This window comes from Erigeron canadensis, chromosome 1 (genome assembly GCF_010389155.1).
Source record: "Erigeron canadensis isolate Cc75 chromosome 1, C_canadensis_v1, whole genome shotgun sequence".
NCBI classification, from domain to species: Eukaryota; Viridiplantae; Streptophyta; class Magnoliopsida; order Asterales; family Asteraceae; genus Erigeron; species Erigeron canadensis.
In genome coordinates, this window is record NC_057761.1 from 54,684,108 (window position 1) to 54,694,826 (window position 10,719).

The 10,719-nt window shown below is 34.6% G+C and overlaps 2 protein-coding genes across 2 annotated transcripts; both read right to left on the reverse strand.

Moving 5' to 3' along the window:
• Positions 1–657: 657 nt before the first annotated feature.
• LOC122585700 (cell number regulator 8) lies at positions 658–6,075 on the reverse strand. The gene is made up of 3 exons (XM_043757823.1): positions 5,657–6,075; positions 2,655–2,857; positions 658–1,066 (listed from the first exon to the last, which is right to left on the reverse strand). The coding sequence occupies exons 1-3, from the start codon at positions 5,991–5,993 to the stop codon at positions 830–832; spliced, it is 777 nt and encodes a 258-aa protein (XP_043613758.1). The 5' UTR covers positions 5,994–6,075; the 3' UTR covers positions 658–829.
• A 2,868-nt stretch (positions 6,076–8,943) lies between these two features.
• Positions 8,944–10,259, reverse strand: LOC122584869. The gene is made up of 3 exons (XM_043756941.1): positions 10,130–10,259; positions 9,745–9,947; positions 8,944–9,210 (listed from the first exon to the last, which is right to left on the reverse strand). The coding sequence occupies exons 1-3, from the start codon at positions 10,209–10,211 to the stop codon at positions 9,187–9,189; spliced, it is 309 nt and encodes a 102-aa protein (XP_043612876.1). The 5' UTR covers positions 10,212–10,259; the 3' UTR covers positions 8,944–9,186.
• Between the last annotated feature and the right edge of the window lie 460 nt (positions 10,260–10,719).

The window sequence follows — 10,719 nt, forward strand, 5'->3', positions numbered from 1 at the left end:
AATTAACGAAACGCAATTTACAATTCTTATTATAATTTTTTTTTATAGGTTTTTTTTTTGTTTTTTTGTTTTTGAAAAGTATAGTAGTAATAGCAATAGTTGTAACGTAATATAGCATAACAACTATTATTGTAATATCTTTATGTTGAAAATGTGAAACTAATGAGCCATAAGTTTGAAAAACAAATATGAAAAAAAAGTATAAAATAAAAGCACATAATGGCAATGAGAGTTAAATTTTTGGCTCTTCGCTTGCTGTTGGAAAATTTGGGTCAAAGGTTTTCTAGATGAATATCAACTTTGGACACAAATAGTCGGATAATTGAGTGAACACATATTACGAATATATCAGTGACTTTTGTAGCCCTTGCTGATGGTTTCGAAATGAGCTAAGATGTGTAGAAATTAGATCAAGTTATTTTAGAACTGAGAAAATAGATCAAGTAAATGAAATGTCTAACCCGGTGATGCAACGACATTAAACAAGGGAAAGGGTGTATCATGCCTGCCTTTATTAACAAGGATATTTATCGTGAAACTGTATAATTAACCCTAATTGATTCAGCCAGTCCAATATCCGATGCAAGATTTCCTAAATGTTAAATAAACCCGGCAACTCCCCACGCTCCTGGAAGCGTGGACTTTCACAACACTGGATTCACTTAACGGGTTGATTCATTTAGAACAATATCTTCACAACAACGCATAATCAAACAAGCTTAGCATCTCCTGGTTGACTTATTTACACACATATATTACTATATAAGTATGTTTCAAAAGCAGTTTAAACAGATTTTTAATATCCTTTCAAGTTAATGACAAGATGCTTTCAAGCTCCATGACGACCCATGGTCTGTTCCCCAGGGGGGATCATGACTAGTATCGGCTGGGCCCCAAACCCAGGATGAGGAAGCCTACGGCGAATCTCACGGCCTTCTTGGCAAAGAGCACACGGGTGGCAACAAACATGAGTTGCAAAATCACATGCCACCTCAGCCTGCTCTAGTTGTTCTTCATTCATGTTGCAGCATCCACCACATGATTTGCTCATAGATTCCCAGTTACCCTGTAAAACCCATAAATACAATGGATTTCAGTACATAAAAAAACTTCACCTTATCTAAAACAAAGTTCCAAAAGCACGTAGCAATAAATCAAAAATTAACAAAAAACTGTGAAAACATAAAGGGAAGTGATATCCCCACAACACAAATTAGTCATCCACAACATATGTATAAATTCTACTGCACAGTGTACAACTGTGTAAAGCAGTGATTGTTGTGGATGGCCGATTTGTGTTGTGAGGATATCATTTCCCAAACATAAAGAGAGAAAAATTATAGACATACAACACGAATCTGAGAAGATTTATCTAATACGTAACAAAATCCTATCTGAAAAATAACTTAACCACGATACCAATAAATTATTATTATCTTTATAAACAAGAGCTAATCATAAACCCTAATAGCATAATGTAATCATTAAGAATAACTACTTGGGATATCTTCAGAAGTCAGAAAGCAAAAGGATCTTCTAAACTTGCCTAGTAAATCAATCTATTAACAAACATGATAACATATAAATAGGCATTTTAGAAAGACCATCTAAACATTACGAGAAGGCAAATGCCGGTAATTTCCCATGGATAGAAGAATTGATAAATATAGATTTGGAAGCCAACCCTAACTGTATGAAGTAAATGCTCGAATTGTGTAGCTGCAAGAGAGGAAGCACACAAGATGACAAGGCAAACTCTTTTCCCAAAGTAAAATTGAAACAATGATCAAAGTTTAATGTAATATACATACAAACATAATGCCCTCCTGAATCCTCAATGAGTCAATGTACAGTAGATACAATTCATGACTTGGTAAGCAATAATCTAGTAGAAAGTTCAAAATCACGAGTCTTTAGTGACACGGGTCCAAGTGGACGTAAAAAAACACAAAAGACAATTTGCACCATCTTGGGGTGTTACTTTCTTGATGTAATGCAGAGGTGGCAATTTTAAGTCATTTACTTAAGTGGGTCTATTCAGGTTATGTTGCATCTCTCACAAACTGATAATATAAATACAACTCACAAGAAACAGGGCACGTGGAGTGGACCAAATGATTGACAACCTTGAATATCTCCCAAAGGTAACTTTAAATTCCAAAAACTTCTAATTTATTTGTAAAAAACAAAACAAAACATATTACTATCAAAAGAGAAAGAGAAACCTTCAATAAAACATTAGACATACTACTTTCTTGAGAAATTTAAAAGAAGTTAGTGTTTCGTGTCAACCAAGTTTGACCAGTACCAAAAGATTACGACTCAGAGCCGTTATCTCACATGCTAAACCCACCCATTTTACCTTCAGTTTATGTGTTCTTCAACAGCTTAGAAGAACTAGTATAATGGAATCACCCAGACGAATCTTTTGGTACTGCTAAACAGGTTGTTGACTTGTTGCCCATGAGTGCCCAAAAGAACTTTTGATCTTTATATTAGAAAAGTATAACAAACTGCCATTTTATTATACACCTAGTGAAAAGGGTGAATAACACATTATCTGAATAACACTTTATCATGTCATAAACTACACACAGCTTAAACAAAAAAGAACACAGTGATTAAAACATACCAAAAAAAAAAAAAAAACTTGCCTCAAGGTTGAACCTCCTACGGATTGCAGTACGGGTAGGATACGAAAACCAAGGAGCCATGCCGTTCCATCCAAAAAGGGCATTGCCAATAAAATACAGAGCAGTGTAAGGCAAGCAATGATTTGCAAAAGTTCCAGGTGCAGATCCAAGTCTTTCAACATTGCTTCCATAGACCACACAAGGGGCGACACTTCCAAGAAGACCTGTCATATTGTATTAACATTATTGCCAAAAGATAAACATGAGCAGTTTTACATCTTAAAAAAAAACAACTCCAACATATCTATAATGACATGATAAAAAATGTGAGTTTAAAGAGTCCCAAAGGAGAAATCCTCAAAAACTTTGTGAGTTTAAAGTTCTTTTACGCAACTTGGACACTTGCTTGAAAATCACAAAGATCTTGTTACATTTTCGCCTTTCTGAGACTTCATTTACCACATCCCTATGTGCCCGCGGCACTTCCATATGGAGAAAGATAGGCTTACCATGTTCCATCAATTGCACCTAACCTATGCAGCTCACTAACTTGCACCACAAAGATATCTATTCTTGCAACTCTAAACCCTTTCGTTGTATAGCTTCTAAACTCTGGACATACTGTAACTAGAAATATTAAAATGCCTCCACTTATGATGAGCACACGTACAGTTTCATTGGCTTGTATATGGGTATATAAACAAATCAAGCCACAAGTATCCATAAGAACATTGCAATAATATAGGAGGTTCAGTAACAATAAAAACATTATTAGGGGTGTTGATGGAGGTGTTAGTGATTATAATGTAACTTAATAGATTTTGGATGTATTTGAAAACAGGTCAAGAGGTAAGGAGTGCCTACCGTATAAGTCATAGATATCTAAAACTCAAATAACAAGAGTAAGACTGTGCCTCTTTGGACTTTGGAGGGACCAGGGGCAGGGGAGCCCCAAAAATGAAAAAAGAAATGTCATCAAGTGGGCAAATCACTTATTATTAAGGAGTGTTCAGTGAGTGTTATTTGCTGACTCTAGTCACCAACAGCATGACTCTGATCAGAAGCTAAGCTGAAAATTATTGACCAAATTGATCAGGGACTAAGTTGATTAGTGATCACACTAATTTGTAACACACTAAGGCTAAGCATCCGTAACGGTTTCTAAGTCTTTGTCAACTGTCTATAACTTCTGGATTCTTTAATGTTCTATATACTGAAATACAAACACAATTTGGGTATATTCTTGCAACCATGTATGTACACCAGTGAACGAATGAAGTTTTCCTAAGTTACCCGGGGAAAGTGAGACTTTGACTCATAATCTAAGTCATCTAACGGGATCCCGTGACTGTTTTCAAACCCTTTCCGGGGCCACACACAAAATTTACCTTGTGAGGTTCAAACGTCAGACCTCTTGTGAGGACATCAGGACGTCTAACTACCAGGTCACCTTCGTTAGCTGGTGCCACATGCTAAATAAATCAACTTGAAACTTGTAATGATTTCAGGACTTTGGAAGTGTAGATGGGTATATGTATAGCGTTGCTAAGGCCCCCTCACCACATTTGTATGCAGCAGGATTCGAACCCTTGACCCCCTAGGAAGAAACCATAAAGTGGAAAACTCCCCAACCACTTGGTTATCCCTAACCATTTGTATTTTCTAACTGTTCATGTATTATCATTTATCACTATATACTCTTGTAATTACTTTTCCAATTATGTAAACTAAAGGACCATTTATGTAAATTGGGAACATTTTTTTATCACAACAAAGCTATTGAACCGATTATGGAAATTTGGGTTTTATAAAATGGGATCAAATCCCCAGGTGACCTATCACCAGCACTCTCACTCAAAAAAATACACACAATTAGAGATGGGAAGCAAAGAACGGCGTGGCCATAATGTTATCACGCTGTCTCAAATAAGTTTAGAGAGTGTATTCTGGAGGCTAAATCCAGTGAGACCGGACGAACCCCTTGTCTGGCTGTCGGTGCACGGTTGTGGCTAGCCTCGGACCAAAAGGAGTCGTGCACCGACAGCCACACCAGAGATTCGTCCAGATTCGCTCGATTCAGCCTCCCGAATACACTATCAAACCTTACCTGAGACGGCGCGTTAACATCATGGCCACGACGTTATTTGTTACCCATCTCTAATTGTGTGTGTGTTTTGTGTGAGTGAGTGATAGTGCCGGTGTTAGGTCACCTGGGGATTTGATCCCATTTTATAAAACCAAAATTTTCATAAACGGACCCCCATTTTTGTTGTGGTAAAAAAATGTTCTCAGTTTACATAAATCTCCTTAAGTTTACCTAATTGGAAAAGTAAATAAAAGAGTATATGGTGATAATATATGAACAGTTTGAAAAAACAAATGCTTAGGGATAATCAAGTTTGAGAATGAAGAGGTTCTCCTGCTATTTTGTTATTAAAAACCTTTTTAGCAATTCATATTCTCAAATCTCAATTCCTTAAGAGTATGGTCCCCGAAAGAGAAAGCTTATGAACTGTTAATGTCAAATCAAAATGACGTAAGGTGGCAAAATAAGCAGGTTTTTTTTGGTTAACCTAGCTACCCGATTTGCAAGCCGATTATCCACGGGCGCCAACCTGCTTTGCGGGTGGCCGGAGTCGTCACAGGTGAACCTTAGATATTTTTATTTTCTCCCATGTCGAAATGGGTTTGGGTTAAACCAGGTCAGGTTTATGTTCGCGGATGTGTCAAAATACCTTTGCCAGGGCTGACGCATTGAATACATGTTTACCGACTTCTAACCATCTAAACTATTAGACTCATTATTAATTAAACACAACCCGATTAACTAGGAAACGTATATATCCAGATTGGAATACTACAAACCCTCAAATCATTACAAGTTTCTAGTTTATTTTAACTAGCACAATGAATATATTAATAATCTAATAACAATGAAACAACCAATCACAAATAAAATCAACAATCTATACAGATGTGTGTGTGTGTGTGTGTATGAAGAAAAAAAAGGAAAAAAGACTTACAAACTTCAAGATCACTGCTACAGAAGTGATCACTGCGGCCCAAACAAGCAAAGAGGCCAGAATCCCATTGAGACCTGGGTAAGGGCTCCCCAATCACATTCACACTCGTATTTACTGGGAGCCCATCAGCAGTCCAGACATATACAGCTGGTGGTGTATGTACATCAGAGTGTTTCATATCATCAGGTGATGATTTGGGGATCTGGGTTGATTTCTTCTTATCGACGTTTTCGTCATTGATTGTTGGGTTTGATTCATGATTGTTAGTGTTGGTGTTGGTGTTCAGAGATTGGTTTGCTAAAAGAGGGCTTGATTCTTCGTTTTTAGTATTTTCCATGATTTTGATTCTGGTAAAAAGTTTGGGGAGCTGGGTGGGAGGACAGATCTGATTTGATAGTATTTTTGATGAGGACGATTTTTTACTCTTTTAAAGGTCAAAAGACTTTTCTTTCACATTTCTTTTTTTCCCTTTTTTAACTGTATATATACGTTTCCTAGTAAGCATTTAGCTCATCGATATCGATACTTATCATAAAATTTCAGATGCCGTTCAAAAAAATAATTTCACATAGTAAAAGAAACGGCTCATTGCCGTTTTTCACAGGTTTTGAACCCAATACCTCTATGGTGTATGGGAGAGGTTAAGATGCAGACATATTTTATCTCTATCTAAGTAGAAATTAAGGTTGTTTCTATTTTCTACTTAAATAGTAAAATATATCCTTCAATCTTTGCATAAAATGAAGATCGAACCTTTAACCTTTGTCTTTAAAGTTTAGGGTGTTTATGAATGATTTAACCATGCTGCTTTTTTTTAAATGTGTTTTTTGCAAGATAAATGTATTTTTTGCAATGAAACTGCTGACAGCCATGAGCACCTCTTTTTTAAATGCAAATATATTAGAGAGAGATGGAAATTAATAAGCCAAAGATTCCATCAAATGCAGCAGGTGGACAGTTTGAATGAGGTGATCAGAATTCTAGCAAGAGATAAAGAAAATAACAATTTAGGAGTGGTGGTAAACAGAATTATGGTGGCAGCTGCACTTTATTACATATGGCAGGAGAGAAATACCAAAATATTCAGAAATCAAGAAAGGAATAAGGAGGTTGTAAGTCAAATTATATGGGACAGTGTTAGAGCTCAAATAATGTCCATCAAAGTGAGAAAAACAAGAAATGTTGAACACATTGCAGAGATATGGGAACTGAAATGGAAGGATAATTCCCTGAGAGCTATTTGATTCATGATGGTGCAGTTCTGGTGTATAGACAATGTTGTTAGAATGTGGATTGCATGTGCGTATAAGAATAGTGAGTCATGCAAGATGGGACTACTTGGTCTTATACTAGTGCAATCAGGAATCAAGGATACAGAATTGGTTTTGGATGCCTTGTTCAATTATGTGAATGATGGAAGACTGGGGTATTAGCTTGAAAGTTTAAGATTGTTTTGTTTATGTATATGAGTTGGATGAATGTCTTTTGGGGTTGTCCAAGTTACATATATTTGTAAATGTGTACATATTTTTTGGATAGTAATATAATTCACATTTTCACCAAAAAAAAAAACCATGCTGCTTTAATTTCACACAGTCTAATTAATATTTCCAATATTTTAACTGGACAAAGACATGGAAACTACCAATGATGGTTTATGCTTGGAAGACGCACATTTAGATCTAAAGTACCATCAGGTTTTTCATTAATTTATCGTTGTATTTATGGGTGGATGAGTTAGTAGGTTTTCTCCGGAATGAGGAGTTTAGTCGGTTGGGGCTTTGTGTGTTTGAAATAACGGTCAGGTTCTGCGTACCTTTAGCCATTGATGAGCCGCGAACAGAGTACCGTTGTTGTTCATGGGCAGAACCACATAGAAACAAGGGTAGCTCGGGTTACATGTCCACTAAATTCATATAGTTCAAATTATTCGGAAAATGATTTTTTTTTTATTGGTGTTATGGGTCTAATAAATATGAGATACCGATTAATCTAACCAACTTTAAAACTCTTAGAAACATTTTTCCATCAATAAAACTTATAAAAATGTATCTGTACAACTAAATGATAAATAAAAAATTTACTAAAAGCGCCAAAAATTCTTAAAATCCATATTAAATAGCCAAAAATCATTTAAAAAAATGTTAAAAATCGTAACATTTTTGTCGTTATCATTGTTATCGTTACTTTATGGCAATACAAGAACAGTGAAAAAAAGTTATGTTACCAGTCATTTTCGTTTCTAGTTCCCCACTGTTGTTGTTGTATTAATTTGGGTATAAAGATTTGATTAAAAAGTCTTATGGAAAAATATTTTATATAAATATTTTAAACAATTCTGTATACAGAAAAAGTAAATAAAGTTTTTTAAAACTCCTCATTTATATGTTTTTTAATTTATTTTTGTCGATTTCAAACCAAGATAACGGATGAGAGTTTTTGTTAGAAAGTTTCAAAAAGTTTTCCAAAATTAGTTTGGTTTAAAGCCACTAAAAAAGTTAAATCGGCCTTGTCAGTCAAGAAAACTTACTGGCAGTAATTAAGGGCGGCAGGGATGAAATTAGAGATCTTAAAGTCTAAAAGAGAAGTAGATCGGAGATCTTGATGTCTTAAAAGTATATTATGCAGCTGTTAAAAAAAAGTATATTATGCAAGTTTCTAGATAGGTTGTAGTCTTGTAGATGTAATGGTAAAACCCTGACGCCTTTTTATCCACAAACTTATCTTCATATCTTACAGAATCTATTTGTTCAACTTTAGCCCTTTTAGGTTGAACAATTTTCAGAATAGTTAGTTTCAGTCCTTAACTTAGTAAGTTAGTAAGTAAAGACGTGAAATCTCTTAAAGAAATTAAGTATTTTTTATGGTTGTTTTGAGTTATATGTTTAAGATTATTGCTAATATATATATTTTTATAAAAATAAATTCCTTTATAATTTATAGTCTCTGTTATAAAACCATTATAACTCCGCGAAATGGTACGAGTATTTAACTTTAAAGGTGGTCGAGCGTCGACCGTAATTTGCAACCTTGAATACGTGACAACATACATACCATAATTTTTCACAAAATTAACAAATTAATCCGCTTTAAATACATAAAAAGGGATATCAAATTTAACCAAACCACAAAGCAAACAAGACATTTCATTTAAATATATTCTAGCACAAAATTTAACGAACATCTCAAATATGGAGAATTTTCACTTTCTATGAATCATCGATTAAAGATCTCATCTATACTTGCCACTAGTTCGGATCGTGTTGTGAAGATATAGCATATGTATGTACTCATCAAATTAACATTATGATTTATGATAATCACAGTAGGTAGAAAAAAAAGCAAATTAAATATATCTTTTACAAACTTTAAACAATCACAATAAAAAATAAAAAACAAATTTCCTGGCTACTATGTATAGTATTCCAAGAGCTACTACCACACTGCTTTGAATATTCAGCATGTGATCAATAATCATGGTACAAACCCGTTTTGTAACCTTGAAGTCTCCAAATGCTGTCGAATTTTCTTCATTTGTGAGTAGGCTTCTTTACCTACAGATCAATTGATAGTCATGCATCCATGATCATGAATACTAGTATTTACATAATGTTAATTAGTAACCTGAAATTGAATGCATATGTTATAGTTAGCATCATATGATTTTGAGTACTTGACAAACTAAACTGTTTTTTTGCTACAATTTGTTAGGAAAACATTGTCAATATTTCTTTATTAGCTAGTTTTACATACAAGCGGCCGAGCGGGAGGATCTGATCGAGTAATTAAGTGTATTCTGAGTTAATCGGATCATTTAGAGGATTAACAAACAAAAGTATGTGTGCTAGTGAGGATTTTTGAACCAGAAGAAGAAACCAATATGTCAGGTAAATCACGTTTATGTTTCTGGGTCATAAACAGTAGTCTTTAGGGCAGTTTTCATCTTTTACAACTGCCACATTAGTTTCTGAAATTAACTTAGAGAGTGAAATTAAATTGCCTCTTGGACCCTGCTTTATGGGGCGTTGTCCCTGAACCCCGTTACTTCACCCTGAGATCATAATAAAACTTTTCTAAAAAAATCTTACATTGATCTTTCCAACGTTTTTAGCTAATGATAGCCTTTTGGATGAACCATGCATCTTAGGTTTTGGCAATGGACCACCATTAGAGTTGTCGCGACTAGTTCTATTAGGTGGGGGCCTGTAAGAATGAGTCTCAGGCCCCCTGTAATCGATTTCATATATCTCCTCTGAAGTGATCAGTTTTTCATTTTTCAACTGAAACCGGCCTATAAACATCCAAACACACCATTAAAAATATATAATCAAAGCAATTAAGGAAGCAAGCTAGATAAAACAATCCAAAACATTTGATCATATTATAAAGTATATTTTAAAACGTAACCAAGTTTAAGCAAGCGATCGAGCAGTATGAAAAATCAAAGAAAAACGTGCATTCAATTAAACTCACCTGATCGTGAGATAGCAGGATGAACCGCAAAGGCAATAAAGAGAATAAAAACGGCTGCAAAGTACTTCTTATTGAGCTCCATTGTGATATCGCGGGAGGTATGTGATCGAACGTATATGATCGAGTGAGTGTGTGTTAAATATATATATATGGTGGGATGATGGCAATTGAAACAGTCCCCGTCAACACAGCTAGCTTTTTATTAATTGCCAGCTTCATCAGATCGATCATCGGTCATATATTAACGTACGTACAGCTATATATACTATCAAAACTGGACCAACATGTTTGGAGTTAGAAGGACACCCATTTATTAGTCATGTACCAATTGAATTTACACTTAATTTGTAGTTTTCTAGATTATTTTCAGTTATAATTAATAATCATGACCTTTTATCTATCATGAAGCTAGAACACTGTACGTACATTTGATTATATTTTCATAACTTATAAATTGATCATTAATTAATTAAGTTAAGATACTTTTTAATAATATATATTATATACATTTAGGCGTGGTTAAGAAGAATTAATTCAACATAATTTCTGATCGAAGTGATTTTGATTGGTAATTCTGAAAGAAGTGATGA